We start from the raw sequence: 21,550 nt of genomic DNA, 5'->3' as shown, positions 1-21,550 counted from the left end.
AATAAGATAATTAATCCCAATTAAACCCAAATTAAATCTAATTCAATCTAAACTAAAATGAATAGTAATTCCAATTACATCCCTAACACTAAGCCAAATTAATCTCTAATCAAAAACTTTATAAAAACATAACTCTAACCCTATACGAAATAGAATCCAAACCTTAAATAAAATTGAACCCTCACCCTAACATTAAACTGAATTAATCCATAACACTAAACTAATTTTATGACAAAGGTACTCCAATGTATAGAATTGGAAAAAAACTAAAGCATGTGAAAAATAATATTAAGAAATAGAACAAGGAAGTTTTTGGGGATTTTTTTATGCTAAGTCCAAAACCTAGCTTGAGCTAAAGGAAATCTAGAAAATAATCCAAGCCAATGGATATACTGAGGTTTCTATCAGAGAAGAAAAATAAGTGCCTATAAAGTATAATGAGATCATCATAAGGGAAGAAGAATTTTGGAAATAGTGGTCCCAATCTCTTTGGCTTAAAGCTAGGGACAAAAATATCTGGTTCTTCCATATGAGTACTATGAAACATAAGGCTGCTAGTAGGATCTCTAAATTGAGAATTGGTGGAGTTGAAACTAGGAAGGACGATGAGATTAGGAATGAAGCCAGGAACTTTTTCAACTCTCTTCTCTCTATGGATAGTAGGCTAGATGCTCACTCTTAGAGGGCCCCCTCTTGGAGACCATTCCTTCCATCATCAATAGTGATCAAAACAATATCCTGGGTGCCATTCCTTCTGAAGAAGAAGTTAAGAAAGCGGTGTTCTCCTTTAATGGCAATAAAGCCCCGGGACCTAATGGGTTCTCGTTGTTCTTCTTTCAATCCTTTCGGAACATTCTCAAAAAGGATCTGGTTAAGGGAGTGAAGGAATTTTTTGGGGCTAGGTTTATCTTAAAGGAACTCAATGGCACTTTTCTTCTTTTCATTTCCAAATGTCTAGGGGCTGACTTGATGGATCGATTCTAACCGATCCGTTTGCGCAATTCTTTCTATAAGATTATCTCGAAGGTGGTTACGAGAAGATTTCTCACAGTTATCCCTTCCATTATCTTGGCCCAATAGAGTGGCTTTGTTCTTGGCAAAAAAAGTGCTAGAATCTATAATTACTATCCATGAAAATATTCACTCCCTCATGGAATCGAAGAAACAAGGTTTCTTGATGAAATTGGATTTGTCTAATGCCTATGATCGGGTGGACTAGGGTTTTTTGGATAAGGTTCTTAGATATTTTGGTTTTTATGAATAGTTTATTTAGCTAGTTGGTCAACTCATTTTGACCCCTTCATTCTCTGTCATTGTGAATGGTCTGCCCTACCCTTTCTTTAAAATTTTGAGGGGTGTCAAGCAGGGGGATCCCATCTCCCTTATTCTCTTCATTATCATGGTTGAATGTTTGGGTAGATATATAAGAAAATTTATTTCTTAGGGTCTCCTATTTGGAGTTTCTCCCTCTTCTAGATTCAAAGCCTATTCCCACCAATAATTTGTTGATGATACCATTTTAATAAGTACTTCATCGATCAAAGAAGCATCTATCATGAAGATCATTCTCAATACTTATAGTTCTGCTTCGGGTCAATCAATTAACTAGGACAAAAGCTCTTTATTCTTCTTAAACAATGTGAAGGATAGATAGGCTAGGATGGACCAGATCGTGGGATGTCAAATTGGCCAACCTCTTTTTATTTACTTGGGTCTTCTTCTGGGTACGAAACCTATAGATCTTTTCTGGAATAGTCTTGTTGATAGATTCAGCAGGAAGTTGGCTGGGTGGAAAGGGACCCTTCTTAGCCGAGTAGATAAAATCTAGATATTAAAATATTCTCTCCAAAGTCTTCCAGTTTATGCCTTAAGTCTCTTCAAAATACCTGGTAAATTTATAGATGCAATTGAGAAAAATTAAGAATTTTTTTCTTTGGTCTGGGGTTAAGGAGAAGAAGAGAGTTGCCCTCATTGCCTGGGATAAAGTTTGCAAACCAAATAAGGTGGGGGTGCTTGGCTTGAGAAATATTAAAACCTTGAATAAAACCCTCCCGACCAAATAAATTTGGAGAATCTATTAGGGAACAGGTGAATGGAATGAAATTTGGAAGGTTAAATACTTACATGTGAACCCTACCATGGAAGAATTCCTAGCCTCAGATCAAATCCCAAGTGGCTCTACTATATGGAATAGTGTTACTCATGGTAAACGTATTGTGAGTCTGGGAAAAGTGGGGGCCATTGGTAATGTTAGAAAGGTGGATTTTTGGGATGATGCCTAGATTGGAGGGGATCCTCTCAATGATTATTGTGTTTCTCAATTGATCATTCAAGACTGCAAGAACAAGTTTGGTGTGAAAGATATTGACTACTGGAGAGACCAGAAGTGGGTGGACCTAAGTTCTATTGATCCTAACTTAAAGTGTCTTAATATAAAACTCAACCAGGTTGTCATTAATCCAAGAAGGGAGGACCACCTAGTGTGGGGAGGTACCTCTTCAAGAATTTATTCGGTGGCATGTATTGTCCTTATGCTAGATTAGTCTCAAGACTCTATCCCTTGCTGGACCAAAGCATGGTGTTCAGGTTTGAATCCTAAAATTAATTTTTTTTTATGGATTCTTTTGCAAAATAAAATTTTAACCATAGATAACCTGAGAAAGAGGGGATTCTGCATCCCCAACAGATGTTTCTTATGACTCAATGATGAATAATCCATGAGCTAGATTTTTATTCACTATCCTTTTGTCCAACATATATGGTCTATGTTTTTCTAGCTTTAGGGTTTAAATTGGGTGTTCCCTGAGGAGATTCAAGATTGTTTCAGGAGCTGGTCTTGTAGAACAAAAAATCTAACTATAAGGAATTTGTGGCATTTTTCCTTTCCATATATCCTATGGGGTATCTAGAAAGAAAGGAATAACAGAATTTTTAGGAATGCCATTAACTCCCCCAAAGTGGTTTGGGCTAAGATAAAACACAATCTCGTTGAGAATGTGATTACTGTTGGATCTTATTATTGCAATAGTAAGGAAGAGTATGATATTTTAAGCAGCTGCAATATCACAGCCTACCTGGATAATAATACCAATCAACTCAAAAGAAAGATGTGTTGTTGGTCTTCTCCTCCTAATGATTGGATTAAGGCTAACTTCGATGGGGCTGCTAAAGGGAACCCAAGGCCCACTTGTTGTGGTGGAGTTATCCAAAATTGGGTTGGATTTTGCATGGGGGTGGTGGTCTTCCCCTTGGGAAACCAAACAAATCACTTGGTTGAAGCCATGGGCACCCTCCAAGCTATAAATTTAGCACATCAACTTGGAGTCAAATATTTATGGCTGAAGGGGGATTCTAAAAAAATAATCAATTGCCTCCTTGGTAAGAAACAACCATCATCGGTGATTAAAAATATTATTCACATGGCCAGGGAGTTGCTTGAGGGATTCAACCATTATCACATTTCTCATAATTATATAGAGTCCAACAAGAGTTCTCATTGGGCTACCAATGAGGCAACATGGAGTGGGTAGATAAATATTTGGTATGGAGAGGGGGAGCTCCCTCAAGTGGCATGTGAAATTTTAAATTATGAAAGATATGATGGAAAACATGGCAAGATTTGATATCATTTCTTGAAATGGTAGGGATGGGTTTGGAATCATGAAATGGTCTCGTAATCAACCGAGAGGGAGGTAGACGATTAATTACCATAACATCTCGCATGCTTTGTGGGTGCTGCTTTCCATTTGGAGCAGAAGTTTGAGAAATATCTCTTTTCTTCTTACAAAAATAAAGTCTATAGAGAAGAGCGCTATTTTCTAGAATTTACATTCTGCTAATATTGATAAGAAGATGGGGGAAATTGTAAGCACACGGAGGCTATAAAAATTGATAAATGGCAGGACCATCCCTAAATTTGGGTTATGCTACAAGTAGCAAAAATGTTGGATTACATGGAAAGAATGCAAGAAAGAAGACCTGAAATCACTGGGATTTTCAAAAAGGGGTGGAATAAGGGTATCCTAACCATTGGCAGTAGGAAGGTTAAGGTTAATGAAACCATGATCACTAAGGCTACTAGTCTGCCGATGGATGGAATCTAATTCTACAGATACCGGAAGCTCTCTGATGTAGTTGTGTAGAAATTACCCAAGGATGAGGTGGAGAAAGTGAAACTAGTGAAGGGAAGCTAGACCTAGTACTCCCCTAGGGTAATCATGTTTCTCTTGTGATGGATTTTGTTTGTTGTCATTGAATTCATAACTTTATATGGTAGATATACTAGATTTTATAGCTACCACTTTTTTATTCTTAATCATTTTCGGCACAAGGAGAAAATTGCCCTCCCCTACTACTTATTATGTGCCCTAAATGTCAAGATTATGGATGCTATCTCAAATCCCAAGTCCAGTCCGGCTTTACATGAGGGTTTGATGGTGGTTCTTTACAACCATATCAAGAACACCACTGTTCAAAAGGCTATATCTGAGCTTTCTGAGTCAAAAGAGGATTAAGGTGATTTTGGATGATGAAGATGATGATGGATACAACACATAGGTCGATGTCGAGGTGGACCCCCATACCACCAGGTCGAGCAAGCGTAAAAGGTAAACAAGGTAAGAGGAAGAAGGTAAAGAGTCGATAACTCAGAAATAGAAGGGGGAGGATAATCACAGTTGATATGAGGAAGAAGAGAAGAGTGAAGATTGCATGGAGACAGATAGTGGGGAGGTTCAAATTATCTCAAGCTAGAAGAAAAAGTATATATATAAGAAAACTTCCAAGTAGGAGATGGGAGTACGGCTACGTAAACTTTAACAAGTGATGGACGTGAAAAGAAAAAGGGAGGAAAAATATATATAAGAAAAAAAAAAATGGGCATGAGATGGAGGGGAAAAAGAATGGCAAACCTGAATGGAATGGATTCTGTTCTTGATGCCCTTGCTATGGGCTTGGGTAGCGTACATCCTGCACTATCTCTTTTTTATGCGCTTGGCAGGAGGGATGTGGACCCTAGCTTAACGCCTACCAATGGCAATTGCCTGAAGGTTTCTAGAGCCTACGCCCTCAACATTCACGCTATACTGTAATTTCCTTAGAGGGAAATGAAACTTCTCAGCCTTGCCATGACTTAAAGAATACTTTAAGGAAAAAGTAACATATATTAAGGTTTTAGATAACTCTGTGTTCCCATGTATATATTCATACCGCTGCCTCCGTGCCCTATGCAGGTGTGTTGCTATGAGTGACTTCCCGTTTTCAGTCATATATGCAGCCAATAAAATGCTACAAAATTTTGGGTTGAAAAATATAATAGTAATCCTAATCATAGTAAATCCGCCTCCCTTCTGTCACGCAAGGTGCAAGGCATTCCAGTGAAAAAGTTAAAAAAAGATGAAGCTTATTTTAAGAAGAAATGAGAGAGTTTAAATTCCCTCTTTCCTCTCCCACGTGGAGGATAGCCCATTTCTTTAAATCGAGTGTTAAACATAATAGGTATTAAAAGTTACTTTATATAAGATGGTATTAAAAGTTTCTTTACATAAACTACAAGTAGTTTAAAATAAGTAATATGAATAAATAAAAAAGAAACATATTAGAAATTGATAATATATTTCTTGATAAAGGTTTAGAAAATAATATGTAACTTATTTTTATAAATAAGAATGTGTTTTGTTTTTTATATATATGTTAGTTATATGTTATTTGTTTTTATTAACATTTCTATTATTCAAGTGGAAATTATTTCATTATCAAATGTTTATAGGATTATTTGATTAAAATTGGTTAACATCTTTATTTATACACTCAAGTAAGGGTTATAAAAAAAATGCATTGGAACTTTTATTCACATGTATTTGGGCTATGTTATTACTATTAATTAACGATATTGTACTAGTTTGGTACTTCAGTTGCACATTTCTATGGATAGTTTAGTCTTCTATTATTTCCTTTTGGAATAGTATTGAGTGAATTGTGAAAAACATTCTTGCTATTCTGGTACCTTATTACTCTAGTGGACACTTTTGGAAAATTTAGGATGGTCTATTATCTCCACGGATTTAACAGGACTTTTATTGATAATTCTAGTGTAACGAGAGGAACTTGATAGTCATCTCTAAGTAGATTGAATAACATAAATTATGATTTTGTGTACCATATCAATGATTCTATTGCCCTAGTTCTAAATCATACTTTTATTATCAAGATGGTTAGATTGTGTCCTTAATATCCCAGATAACATTCTAGAATGAAATCCGAGAGTGATATAAAGATGTATATATGATCAAGAAGGGAATCTCAATTTAGGAATACCCTAAAATTATTGTATCTCAAGAGATAATATTTCTTAATTATTATTTGGGTGTATGATCAAATGTTGTCAATTATTTGTGTTTGACCTTGAGAAACCCTTGAGGGGAGAGCTACATTTTCCTGATCTATATAACAAAATTAGTAACCTAATTTCATCTCTATTTCACCTAAGTGGGTGGCAGCCGACCAGGAAACTATCTAGGGAGTTGGACCCTAGAAATGTTTGCATACCCACTCTTATATTTTCATATCGGATGGGTTTTAAATTTTTTTATGAAGTACGATGTCTTTGCGCCTTCAGGTAGGCAAGGCCATCTATGATGAGCCCCCGAGACACTAGGTTTGTCCCTTAGGTCTTGTATGTCAAAGTTTTGATTGATCTTGCCAATCCTTCACAATCTTATGCATTCCTTATTCGTCTACGTATATGTAGTATTTAAATAATGTATGATTAGGCCAGTTTAAGTAAGGAAACATTTTATCATGATGATTATGTATCTAAATACCTTCTAATCTTGTGTTGAACATCTAGAGAAGAAGATATCTTGCAGGTACAGGTATGAGGGGGAAATCAATTGGATCATGATAGTGTACAAGAGCACATTAGGTAAAAAATAGGTACATTGTGATGTATAGTAAAAGAACATTGGGTTATTCAATCAACGTATAAACTTGGATGAAATTGTAACTTGTTAATAATTACTATTACTTGTAGGTTTATGAATGCATAGCATGTTGTGAATAAAAAAAAATATGCAGAAGTTGTATAGTTCAGTGTAGTCTATTTATGTTTTGATGTTCCTTCTAAGTGTATACATTTTAGACATTGCATAATGTGTGAAGTATTATGTTAATTGTGTTGAGTTAAAAAGGAAAATGTGTTAGTGTTGTGTATTGTTCACTTGGTTAAAAAGTGGGTTGGAAAGGTTACATGTTGATTCATAATATCACTTTAAGTTTTATAGAGGCATTTGGCTATGATTTAAAAAAAAATTATTTCTAAATACATAAGTTTGGAATGAGATAAATAGGTTGTATAATGTCCTTCAACCATTTTAATTTTGGGCATTACACTCAATTACAATTTCAAAGTTATAAACCAATGTTTAGCAAGAGTCTTTAAAATAAGTTAAATAAAAAAATTAGATATAATAAAGTGAATTTTAATAAAAATTAGAAAAAAGAAAGATCAATTGGATCTCCATTACAACATTCCAATTTCAATAGAAAAAAATTAAATTAAGTTCGTCCTTGAGGAAAATGGACTAACACAAACTTCCAATGGAAAAGTAACCTAAATAAAATAAATAATATTGATGGTATGATAGTAAGAAATAAATCTTCAATAAATAACTCATCAAAAACATTCAAACTTATAAAAAGTTTCACGTTACTTCCACTATGTAGCTTTTGTTAAGCCACTTGAGGGGAGGAGGGGAATGGTGGTCTGTAACCACATTTTGTAATAGCATGCTAAATAGAGGTAGTCTCAAACTAGATATATATACCAATTATACCATATCATGATGCTCATTATCCATATCACTAAGATATCCAATACTTATACCAAGGTTCAGTGAAATTCATCGTCAACCCATGGGGTATACACATTAAAAAGTAGGTTTGCACTATGAACCAACAAGTGTGGCTCTATGTATGGGAGATTAAATAGGGACTAACGTCCTTTAGAGTCTTACACCAGGGGAATACCATAAGACTCCAAGGGAAGACCACTATCACTCAACCCCTATTTACATGGTGTGCATCTCATATGGAAAACATGACCTTGCCATGGATCACTACCAACACAATAGCATGGTACGCATCTCTTATGGAAGAAAAGACTTGCCCTGAAGCACTACCATCACAACATTACACAATACATAACAATTAGAATACATTGTCAAACAAAAACTCTTTAACCATCACACTATGATTCAATGACATGTTCATGACTCTTATTTGTACATACATGACATTCACAAAGGGTACTCTTAGGTGGATCACCAATGATGTTTACCACACCCTTACCCCAAGTTTATATCTAATATCACATGCTTGGAACACAAACACAACATTTACTGGTCTCTCATATGACACAATATACATCATATCTCAATGAGCTCAATCATATGAAGCACATATAAATTCACCATAATTTCATAATCACATTTTCTCTTTTCTACTACTACAACCTTGTTTATTATATTTAATCATGTTTCAACCCTCATTTCTCATCCAAAATTGAATGCATAGCTATTTTGGCCTTACTCTTGTTTAACAAAGAGAGTTATTTGTTTCTAATAGTATTTTTCACATGGAATGCAGAGTGAGTGGTTGTTTTTTTCAGATTGCATTTATTTCTTCATATCTATGTTATCATGAAGTAATATAATCCATTATGTAATCGTAACAAATTACAACATTTTGTTCAATAATACACTTTAACTCACACATAAATACTTTCATATCTTTCAATTGTGCAAGAGGAGCAAGAGTGTTCTAAATATGATTATTGGCAATTCATACCATTAGAAATCTCAAGAAGTCATTGACGTATAGCTAGATTCAAATTGTATATTGGTTGTAACACCTTCGTCCTTGGAATCCAAATACTTGTAAAATATATTTAATTAATAATGACATATTTTATCTACTTCTCCTTGTATTCTCATAGGGATTCAACATGACTCCCAAAGTGTTTCATCCCTCTAGACTTATTACTTGGTCCTCCACAACCAATTTACCAAAAGAGTTAGTTAGGGTAATAGATTTTCAAATTAAAAATATTGGAATTAACTACAAAGAGGGTTTAAGATACACTTGCAATCCCCATTGTTTAATAAAAATATCATATTGTCTTGAAAAATTGGCATACATTTTTAATCACAAAGATAAGCACTTTTTCTCTTTATTTATTATTATTTATGAGGAAAATCTAAATTATATACATATTTTAGAACAATGATAAACATTTTAATCACCAACTATACACAACTATTGAGAGCGTTTCTAGATTCTAAGGTGCAGAAATCCCATGCTATCTCCAAAAATTGGCACGAATTTTTAATCACAAAGAAAATAAGTTTTTCTCTTTATTTATTATTATTTATGACAAAAATCTAAATTCTATTTGATAAACTCTCATCTTATTCACTCTACTCCAACAGCACAATTTAATCAAAATCTAAATGCTTGAACTTGAATAAAGTAAATCATGATGAACTTACCTGATTATAAAAAAAGCCAACAAATATTAATATTCACAAAGTGAAAATTAAGTTTTATGTTTTATTCAATTAAAAAGAGAAATATATACCTGATTATAAAGAAACATAACAAACATTAATAATATTTAAGACGTGAAAATTAAATATTAAATTAGTTTGCAGAATCAAAGTCAAAAAAGAAAAGAAGTAGGATGAGCATAAGTTCGTTTAGCCACATACATCGTAAAAATTGTTTGAGGAATCACCGCCCCACTTTAATCTCGAATCTTGGATCTTCAATGATTCGTACACCGCATATAAAATAAATGATTCGTACCTCTTATTATATACCTGAGTATAAAGAAACGCAAGAAATATTTAAGGGGTGAAAATTAAATATTAAAGTAGTTCGCAGAAAATGAGCATAAGAAAAGAAAAAAAAATGTTTGAGGAATCACCGCCCCACTTTAATCTCGAATCTTGGTCCTTCAATGATTCGTACACTGCATATAAAATAAATGAGTGATATGAAATGAAAAGAAAGATGGATAAATAAGTGGTCCTCCAATGATTCGCACATTGGATATAAATGAGTGTTGGGATGCACGGTATCATATTATCGCCCATTCATTTCTGCAGTCTCTGTTGCCGCTTGACAGATCAATTTTTCAGCTAATCAGACATCCAGGTACACATTATTTTTCATGAATATTGCTGAGAATGATGTGTAACTTATTACGTTCTTTGTCTGTTTGTCTGTTTTTGTTCTCTTCAGCAAAGAAGCAAAATGTGTATTTATTACATTCTTTGTTTCCTTTGGCAAAGAGGCGTAGAAAGATATACTAGGGTTATCACTGTCTTTGTTTACATGCCAAGAGATTGCCTATTTAATGATGTCTGAAGGGCATAGAGAAGGACTATCGCTTCCTTAAGAATGATCCAAACCACCTTTCTAATGAAATACTGTTGAGAAAAGATAAAGAGATAAATGCATGTAGTCGAATAATGTTAATATCTATATGTACAATGATGTTATATTTATGCATATATTGTATAACAAGTTCTCTAACAATTATTATAGACATAGAACTATCATTAAATGATAAAAAATATATAATAAATTTCTAAAATTTAGATAAATAACTTAGGGTAGTCCCTTCAAATTTAGTTAAATAGACAAAAAAATGAGGAAAAAACAATAATACATACAATTGAGGTTTATGAAGAAAACAATATTGAATATCTTGACTTAATTTCAATGGTACAAAAAATCATATGGTTAGAAACTTAAGAACCCTGTTGACATTATAGTTGTGGTTTCATAAAATCTTGTGCTAAAACATGTTCGATTGATGAGAAAAGAATGTCAATATCTCTATATTTTGTTCAAAGCACAAATTTGGTAGTCTAATATGTAAGTTGAATCCTTAGATTCAAAAATTTCAGTAAAATATATTTTTGATAACTTATCCTTGCGTGCTCTTAACGAAGAAGTATCAACCAAACATAATTTTGTTGAAACAATGTGTGAAATTAGTTATATGAGAAGATGGATGTGTGAAATTGATACTCAAAGTTAAATTAAACTTATCAATTATTTAAAACTTTAGTAAAATTTATAAGTACACCATCTATCAATATTAATAATTATAATCTTTTATAAACTATCATTTAATTTTTTGTGACATTTTAATTACAAGCCATTAAATTACATTAATATTAATTATTTATATTTGCTATATTTAAGTAGTGATGAAATCTCTCAATTATTTTAGAGAGAAAGGTTAGAAATCAAATTCAGATTTGTACCATCCAATCATACTTGTAAATTAATTGTTAATTTATTAAATGTAATAAACTTTTATTATCAAAATAAAAAGTTATATAAAATTTAACATTAAAAAATACTATAAATTTTTTATGTATTTCATCTTTAGTCTTGATATTTTCTGAATGTTGTGGAATAAATACTATTTCATCTTAATTTAACTTTTTTAAAAATATTTCGTTCCGGATTTTCTGTCAAATACACTCTGCCTAAAAAATTATATCTTGATTCGTTGAATCGATGGCAGCGGTAGCTTTAATTTGAGAGCTTGTTGGTCAATTTGAAATCTGAAATTTTGTTATTGCTGTTTATGAGGAATTAAATTAAGTTAATGGGATTGTGAGAATGTTGTATTTTTCTTAAAGAAATTTACAAAGGAAGGAAAATAATTTTGTTCGAGCCTTTGAATTAAGGAAAATAAGGAAAATATGACGATGAAAATATAATCAGAAAATTGTATTATCATTCTTAACAATACGAACTCTACATAGATCACACCAATGATAATCTTAATCCCTGTTCGCATTGCGTAGCATGGTCTGGTCCATTTAAGTGAATTTTGGAGGCTAAAATTTTTGTGCAAATTGTAGGCAGTTGAGGAGCTTTAGCGTAAACGATTTGTGACATTCTCCAGAGATGGCTACGGTTATGATTGGTAACAATCCTCGAGCGGCGGTCAAAGGGAATGCAAACCTTAATGGATTGTTTGAATGCTTTAAAAAATCTGGCTTGACAGACTTTATACGGTGTCCCGAGGATAGTTCTACACTGGATTTTTCTGCGCAGAATCTTCGATTTAGAGAACCACAAATACGCAAGCCTGACTATATCTTTATTCCCGAGGACAAATACCAGCTGCAAGAATTTGTGTTTTTACTCGTAAATTCCAGTCAAAGGTAAATGTTTTGTAAATTAGAAGCAAGAAAATTAATTGTTATTTTGGCTGTAATATTGGATCCGTATAAAATGCAGGTGGCAGATTCGTGTTCGATGTGGAGGACACAGCTACGAGGGGCTTTCCTACACTGCCGATGCTCCTTTCGTTCTTATCGATCTTCTAAAGTTGAACAAAGTCAATGTGGACAGGAAATCAGAGACGGCCTGGGTAGAAGGAGGCGCAACGTTAGGTGAAGTTTATTCTGCTGTAGCAGAAAGCTCACCTGAGTTGGCGTTTCCTGCAGGAATTTGTCACACGGTGGGCTCCGGTGGTCATTTTGCGGGCGGGGGGATGGGCTTTCTGGCGAGAAAGTACGGCCTTGCAGCTGACAATATATTGGATGCCCTCCTGATAAATGGGTCAGGGGAGATGGTGGATAGAAGCGGAATGGGCGAAGATGTGTTTTGGGCCCTGAGAGGAGGTGGCGGTGGCAGCTGGGGAGTTGTTTATGCCTGGAAAATTCGGTTGGTGAGGGTGCCTCAAATTTTAACAACCTTCAAAGTGGTTAAACATGGTACAGATATTGTCACCGAGACAGTGAACAAATGGCAACACGTTGCTCCCAAAATGGAGGACAACATCTTAATGCAAGTAAAGGTCGACTTCAATGAGAAAAAAGTAATCAGAGCCATGTTCGAAGGAACATATCTTGGGCGTAAGAACGAGCTGGTGAATAAAATTGCCAACAGCTTCCCAGAGCTTCAAATGGAGTCGGCAAATTGTGAAGAAATGAGTTGGATAGAGACAATTGCCTACTTCGATAATAACATCCAAGTCAGCGAATTGACCAACAGGTATTATTACAACAAGACCTACTTCAAATCGAAGTCAGATTTCGCCAAGGTCCCTCTTCCAGAGTCCGCGTTGAGAGGACTATGGAGCAGAATGCATAAAGAGCCGCGTGTGTTTACTGTTTTCTTTCCCTTGGGAGGGATGATGGACAGGAAACCCTCCAATGCGACGCCGTTTCCTCATCGGGCAGGCACATTGTTCAACATACACTACAACATATCCTGGAGCGAGAGTTGTGAAGATGATTACTACCTTAAATGGATGAGGGATCTTTACCAGTACATGGAACCTTATGTCTCCCATTCTCCCAGGGCTGCATACATCAACTTTCTTGACCTTGATCTGGGCACTAGCCACGATTCTGTTGAAGAGGCCAGAGTTTGGGGTGAGAAATATTTTGGTGCAAATTTTGATAGGCTTGTTGATGCTAAAACGCAGGTGGATCCCGCTAACAAGTTCAATAATCCTCAGAGCATTCCCCCTAGGTGTGTTTAAAATGTTAAAAAATAATGTTTATACTATGCATCTATCTATATCAACATAAAATGGCGCTTCTATGAGCTATGATACCGTCAATTAGCTTTAAGCGCATATACTTTTATAATATTAATAATAAATGTTATCTTAATTATATGCACGTCTATGCTCCTTTCCATATTTACTCATTATGTAGTCCCACTCCATGCCTTGTATCCGAGGCTTGTTAGACTATGTTTTGATTTTTTATATGTGATTTATTTTTTATGTTAGTGACGTTATATGTATGATTTATTATGATGTTTTATGAGATGTTAATCTATGATTAGGTGTAGAAAAGGAAATCTTCCAAAGTGTTTATTAGTGTCTATTTTTAGTAAATTTACCTGTCTCCAATTAGCATAATTTTGCATTTGGAAAAACTGTCTATTTTTAGTAGTTTCTATTTATAGCAACATGTGATTGTTGACTGTAAATGCTATTTTTGGAATAGATCTTTATTGTATTGTTTTCTTGTGTGTAATATATATATATATATATATATATATATATATATATATATCTGTGTGTTTACAACATGTTTTTTTCCATGATTGTTGGTACGGGACATCTATTCCACCTAGTTTTATAGGTTTGAGCATTTCTTTAATTCCCAATTGTTGTATAAGAGACAATACAAGGCCCAAAATGTATCTAGCCCTAGCCATTGTCCTAGCTTAGGGACAATGACCTAGTTTTAATTATTATCTGTCCCATTTCTCATGTGGACTATACCTAGTGGTAAGTCTTGTTTTGATGTTGGCACTATATTATAATTTATTTGAGTTCTCTCTTATTCATTAATATTAATTATATCTTATGTGTTGTAAATTAAATTAATAATTAATTAATGATTATTATGACTTTAAATGTAATTTTGCTTTAATAAATATACTTTTATTATCAGATATTATTTGATAAATGATATATTATTTATTAAATAAATATTAATACTATGAGATTTCCACAATCCATGTTGCATTCTTTTGAATTTTTCTGGATTGGATTATGTGTGTATTTTTTATCATGATTCATCATCAGGATGAAAAAAGAATTCCAAAGAGATGAAAAAGGGTGTGATTCGAAACGTTGACGACAAAAAATAAACACACAATCGAATCCAGAAATTTTTTATTATTTAGTAAATGATTTATTGATTATTTTTTATTATTTATTGTGCATGTGATATTTTTAGTGGAAAGTATATTTTATTTTATTGTTGGAGGACCTAATTGTTCTTTCTTATGGAACTAATTCTTCAATCATGGTGGAACAAATTGTTCTATTATTATGGATAATTGTATTTAAAATTAAAATTTATTTTACGATGGGAATTGTTTATTATGATTTGTTATTTTATTATTTGTGATATTAAATGATTTATTATTTTATTATTCTTTTTGAGTGGGAAATAAGAATTGACATTTTTTTTAGTTATTTATTATTTTTTAATTGATTTATCAATTATTATTTTATTATTTTACGAATTATTAATTTATTATGTATTTGGAATTAGTTATTAATTGTGAGAATTATTTATTAATTGATGAAATTAATTATTATTGTTTATTGTTTAATTATTTTTAAATGATATACTATTTATGGTTATTATTCTTGAATGAATTTTATTTATTTATTTATTTCTTATTATTTTATTATATTATTATCTATTTATGTGGGTCTAACCATTAGCTCTATTTTATTGGATTATTATATTCTAGTTGGAATTAATTATTTATTATTTATTGGATTATCTTTCTCTCTCTTTCTTTCATAGGTTTCCCCAATAGGTTCCTATTTCCACATTTTATTTTCAATTTAATTTGGAATATTTCTTAAATGGATTATTAGGGAGATTTTAGCATGCTCTATTGAGTTTGTTTACTTTTTTCTAAATCAATTATTTTATTTATCTTTTTATTAAGATTGAGTTTTGTCAAAATCGGGTATAGCAAATTAGCGTTCTAATTGATCAGTTTTGCCTAATTCTTATTGAAATTCATGTGTGAATTCCTATCATTGATCTATTAATGTTATTAGAAGGTTGTCAGAGCCTTCTCAAATGGGTTTGAATCAATTATTTTTTAGTGCCTTTTGATTCTCATATATGTAGAATCATTGTTTTGGGTTTTGAATTTGAAGCTTGATATTGTTTCAACTCCAATTTTCTTCTAGAGACTTGTTTTGGACTTGTGCCTTGTTATTCATATATTTTTTGTTATGATTTGTGTTAATTTTTCTAGATTGATATTCATATTCCCTTTCCTATTTTGGCTTGTGAAAAAGAACAGTGGTATAGGGATTATGACTCAGTTTTAGGATTTGACCTTGTGAGTGGTCTATGTATGGAAGTCCTATTTGTGGAATGTGCTAGTCTATTTCTGATTATGTATTATTGATGATCTTATTTGGTTATCATATTTTTCATGATGATTTCTTTGAGGCATAGAGTGTAGGATATGTAGGTGCATCAAGAGAGAGTGGCTCGCTATGGGAGTTGGGGCCCTAGGTGGCTACCAAGGTGACTCATAGATGGGTAGATTAATAAGTGATAACATTAATTAAAATTTGGGATGGTATTTAGTTGGGTTTTACATACACTAATAAGATATTTTGGTGTTGCGCTGATGGCCTCATGTGCTTGTATAGGCAGAGGAAGAGATTTGGAAGGCCTACATCCACCTGTTGAAGTGTTGAGTTGACATGATTGTGAAATACATGTTCTGTATGGTGTGGTTGTATATTTCCACATGAGTTGTCCATGGGGACTAGGGTCTGGAGTTAGGAGAGGAGTCAGACTACTAGGGTAACTCATTAGAGACTATATGATGATACTCTCTCCTTATATATCCTAGTATCCTATTATATTGTTTTTTCGTTGAAGCCTCAAGGAGTTCTTTCGAAGATTTTGGTTGATATTCTTATTTGGTAAGTCTTTTATGAGTCTTCTTTAAGGTTTGGTTTTCTATATATCTCTAGGACTTTTGTAATTTATGTATTTATTTTTTACTAATCTTTGGTTCTTATCTTTATCTTCTTGCCTTTGGAAGTGGTGTTTATTTATCTTGATTGTGAGTTTGGTTGTTTCTAGTATCTATAGCCTTCTTTTATGTTGCTTGGGGCCTTGTTTCTATCTCCTACCATGGGAGATGGGCCTATGGGTTCCACAAGGTGGGGTGGTGTTTCGTTTTCAACCATGGGGAATATTTTGGTGGACTTGTTCGTATGCGGTTGGATGGATCTTTACCATGTGCTTTTTAGTATCTTCATATTTCACTTTAAGATGATTTACCATTATATTTTTATTTGAAATGTATCTTCTAGAAGTGATGTATAAGGATATGTTATTTTACACTTGTACTGGTAACTTTAAAAGATATTTGAGATGATTCTTAGTGGACTGTTGTAATTGGACCTTAGTAAGGGATACATTATTATCAAAGGATATTGTGCAGGTGAATATATTTATGTGAATTACAAATATGTTCTTATTCATAATGAAGGTTATAATAGGAATCTTTGATTTCACGATTGAAAATGAACTTAGTATATATCTATGTGTTGAGTTCTATTTTTAATGTATAATAGTGAGTGTTGTATACCAACGACATGAGGGAGTCCTTAGAGGAATGTAATGCGGTGTGATTGTCTTCCACTTAATCTTGTAACTATGATTCTTCTATATTTTGTAATTTATTTATTTAATTGTATAGTGAGTGAAAGATGGTTGATGTGTTATGTTTTATAAAAAAAATGGTCTATGTATTTGAGCTAATATTACTATGGGGTTCCCTAGAAGGGTGTTATACTTGGTATCAGAGCCCATGTCTATACACTGGGATCTCTGGTTATGTTGTTCCTCTTGTAGATCATGTTATTGGCACATAGTGGAATAGGTGTCTACTTTGTTTGTTAGTTTTTTCAGTTTGTAGCTAGGATGCCTTGAGTGGGAATTTTGAGAGTTTAGGACAAACCAATCTAGGTAGCCTATTTATGTTTTGAATGAAAAAAAATATGTTGAATTTGTATAGTTCAGTGTAATCTATTTATGCTTTGATGTTCCTCCTAAGTGTATACATTTTAGACATTTCATAACGTGTGAAGTATTATGTTAATTGGGTTGAAGTTGAAAGGAAAATGTGTTAGTGTTGTGTATTGTTCACTTGGTTAAAAAGTGGGTTGGAAAGGTTACATGTCGATTGATACTATCACTTTTAGTTTTATAAAGGCATTTGGTTATGATTTAAAAATAAAAAAAATTATTGATAAATACATAAGTTTGGAATGAGATAAGTAGGTTATATAATTTCCTTAAAGCATTTTAATTTTCGGCATTACAATCAATTACAATTGCAAAATTATAAACCAAATTTTATCAAGAGCCATCAAAATAAGTTAAATAAAAAATAAGATATAAGAAAGTGAAGTTAAAAAATAAAAATAAAATAATGATAGCTTGTTTTTTTTAACTTAACATAATTAGAATTTTAGAGTGTGAATTTGAGGAGAGGAATTTGTTGTTTTTAGTTTGACTTAGGATTAGTATTGAGAATGGTTTGGAATTATTGAGATTTATTTTTTTGGAGTCTTGGTTGTTGTTTTTAGAAGATTTAATACTTTGAAAATTCATAATCAAAATTATCTTTCTCTAGATCTCTTTCTTTCACAAGTTTCCCAAGTAGGTTCCTATTTCCCAATATTATTTTCAATTTAATTTAGAATATTTCTGAAATAGATTATTAGGGGGATTTAAGGATGCTCTATTGAGTTATTTTACCTTTTTCTAAATCAGTTATTTTATTTATCTTTTTATTAAGATTGAGTTTTGTCAAAATCGGGTATAGGAAATTAGCATTTTAATTGATCGATTTTGCCTAATTCTTATTGAAATTCATGTATGAATCCCAATGATTGATCTATTAGTGTTTTTCTTAGAATTTTTTAGGAGCCTTATAAAATGGGTTTGAATCAATTACTTTTTAGTGTCTTTTATTCTCATATTTGCAGAATCATTGTTTTGGGTATTGAATTTGCAGTTTGATTCCATTTCAACTCCCATTTTCTTCTAGAGGCTTGTTTTGGACGTGTGCCTTACTATTCATATATTTTTGGTTATTATTTGTTTTAATTTTTCTATATTGGTGTTAATATTCCATTTCATGTTTTCGCTTGTGAAAAAGAACAGTTGTATTGGGATTATGACTTAGTTTTAGGACTTGACCTTGTGAGTGGTCTATGTATGGAAGTCCTATTTGCAGAATGTACTAGTCTATTTGTGATTATGTATTCTTGATGATCCTATTTGGTTATCATATATTTCATGATTCTTTCATTGAGATTGGTAGGTGCATTAAGAGAGAGTGGCTCACTATGGGAGTTGGGGTGACCAGATTAATAAGTGATAATATTAATTAAAATTTGGGATGGTATTTATTTGGGTTTTACACATACTAATAAGATATGTTTTTTCCCCACTCATGGGATCATGTGCTTGTATAGTCTGAGGAAGATATTGAGAAGGCCTACATCCACATGTTGAAGTGTTGAGTTGACATGATCATGCAATACATGTTCTGTCTGGTGTGATTTAATATTTCTACATGATTTGTCCATGGGGACTGGGGTTTGGAGTTAGGAGAGGAGTTTGATTACAAGGGTAAACCATTAGAGGCTATGTGATGACACTCTCTCCTTGTGTATCCTAGTATCCTATTAAGTTGATATTTTGTTGAAGCGTCAAAGAGTTCTTTTGGAGATTTTGGTTGATATTCTTATTTGGTATGTATTTTATGGTTTTTTTTTAAGGTTTGGTTATATATCTCTGGGACTTTTGTAATTTATGTATTTATATTTTACTAATATTTGGTTCTTATCTTTATCTTCTTGTCTTTAGAAGTGGTGTTTATGTATCTTGGTTGTGAGTGTGGTCGGTTTTTCTAGTATTTGTAGCCTTCTTTTATATTTTACTAATTTATGTATTTATGTTTTACTAATCTCAGGTTATGTTGTTTCCCTTGTAGATGATGTTGTTGGCACATAGTGGAATAGGTGTCTACTTTGTGAGTTACTTAATGCCTAATTACTTGTGATTTATGTAATGTATAGATTTGGTTGTTCTCTTCTTCCACTAGTTTGATAACTTAATTTTCAACTTAATAAGATTTATAATGCAAGCCATTAAATATTTTATTGAATCAAAACTAGAGGGGTAACATAAGAGTAATTTAAACTAAACAGGGTAAATTCAACCTCTAAGTCATTACGCTAATTTTCCCTCATAAGAGAATAGCTCCTAGAATTAATTATAGGGACTATCCCTAGAGTAAACTTTAATATTTTAATTTGATTAATTAATTCACCTAATAAATAGGGATAAGAACTTGAAATAACATTCCAAACCTAAATATATATTCATATTAGCTTCATTTACTCTTACATGTAATTTTCATAGAAATACTGAATTTAGCTAAGGAATAATTAAAATATATCTAATATTGTTATGCTAACATTAATGTTATTAATCGTTTATTATTAAAACAAGTCTATAACCTACTATATTAATATTAAGACAAATTCATTATATTAATATTAATTAAATGAACAATTGTATTTATTGACCCAAAAAGACATTATAATTAAACCCATCCATGTACACAAAATCATCTCCTCCAATTTAGGTGAGATCTTTGAATCTTGACCTTTAAAATTCAATTCCCTAAAAATTAAAACCTCCATACCTAATGGAAAACAAATGAATAAAATTAAATGCATTAAACATTAGCAAAATAAAATCAAATGCATTTTAACATTATAAATGCTGAAAACTCCAGAACGTGACTTAAAAATCTTTCACTTGTAATACGAAGAGGACGGTTATTAAACATGGCAATAGAAGTATTCGATGAAGTTCTAAAGTTCTAGAAACCATTTATTGAATATAAATATAAAGAGGATGTGTTCGACTTCAATTGTTTATTTGAACCAGAAAATATTTTGAACATTGCACACAGTAGCACAACACAGCTGATGCACTTCATATTTTTTTACCGGTATTTGTTGATTTTTAATGCTATTTTTAATTTTTTTTTCAATTAATAACATTTTATTGTTTTCCCATTTGAACTAATATAAATCCATGATTAAAAGGGTCCATTTATTTCTTTAATTTAAATTACCTTATTTTTATATTTACATTTGTATTTAAATGACCAAATAAATTCCCTTTATTTTAAAATATGGGAACTTCCCCCAATTCTTTCTTTTTAAATTTACCCTCTTCTTTTAAAAAAATAAACTATTCTTTACTATATTAAAAATCTCCTTTTAGGGTTTCTTATAGCCATGGGTTATTCTTACCTCCTCCTTATATTATCTTTTTACTATCTCTTTACCCTAAGATTAGGGTTTCACCATAAAATATTTTCATGGTGAATATTATTTTGTTGTAGGGTCTATGCCACCATGGTGGCCGATTTATTTTTGTTTGTAGGGCCTGTGTATTTCCATGGCGGCAGCGACGTTTCATGTGTTGCAGGCTCGACGGAGGGAAGCAACAACGATAGAATGTTTTATGTGAATGGTGGGGAGGAGTGTGGGGAGGTGGACCGTCGTGGCGGCCACCACCCAAAGCGCAAGGTTTACCCCTGTGGCTGTGCGTATGCCACCCAAGAGTCTCGACCCCGAGGCCTCTCCACAGTCATAGGGTAAACCCTTACGATTTTGGATGGCCATAATAATAATAATGGTAATAATATTTAAGTATGTTTAATAATAACATTAATTTTGATAAAAATAATATAATTAATCTTAAAAGTACTGTCATTAGATTTGTGTACATGTATTTTCTAATAATACTTGTATTCATGTTAAGATTCTGCACTATTATAATGAAAATAGATATTATAACTATTATTATATAATTATAATTAAGTGAGGGTTATATTATCAAATTAA

At 32.3% G+C, this 21,550-nt stretch overlaps 1 protein-coding gene across 1 annotated transcript; it reads left to right on the top strand.

Annotated features, from left to right (window-relative positions):
- The first annotated feature begins 10,130 nt into the window (after positions 1-10,130).
- LOC131856237 (berberine bridge enzyme-like D-2) lies at positions 10,131-13,651 on the top strand. Its single transcript, XM_059207690.1, has 3 exons — positions 10,131-10,212; positions 11,943-12,248; positions 12,325-13,651. The coding sequence occupies exons 2-3, from the start codon at positions 11,989-11,991 to the stop codon at positions 13,574-13,576; spliced, it is 1,512 nt and encodes a 503-aa protein (XP_059063673.1). The 5' UTR covers positions 10,131-10,212; positions 11,943-11,988; the 3' UTR covers positions 13,577-13,651.
- The last annotated feature ends 7,899 nt before the right edge of the window (positions 13,652-21,550 follow it).

This window comes from Cryptomeria japonica, chromosome 7 (assembly GCF_030272615.1).
Source record: "Cryptomeria japonica chromosome 7, Sugi_1.0, whole genome shotgun sequence".
Lineage (NCBI taxonomy): Eukaryota > Viridiplantae > Streptophyta > Pinopsida > Cupressales > Cupressaceae > Cryptomeria > Cryptomeria japonica.
This window is presented reverse-complemented; position numbering and strand designations above follow the sequence as displayed.

Excerpts from the sequence above, each read along its gene's own strand:
- LOC131856237 (XM_059207690.1), top strand. The coding sequence starts at position 11,989 with ATGGCTACGGTTATGATTGGTAACAATCCTCGAGCGGCGGTCAAAGGG. Across the intron at positions 12,249-12,324 it reads CTCGTAAATTCCAGTCAAAG|GTGGCAGATTCGTGTTCGAT; the intron begins GTAAATGTTTTG and ends TATAAAATGCAG.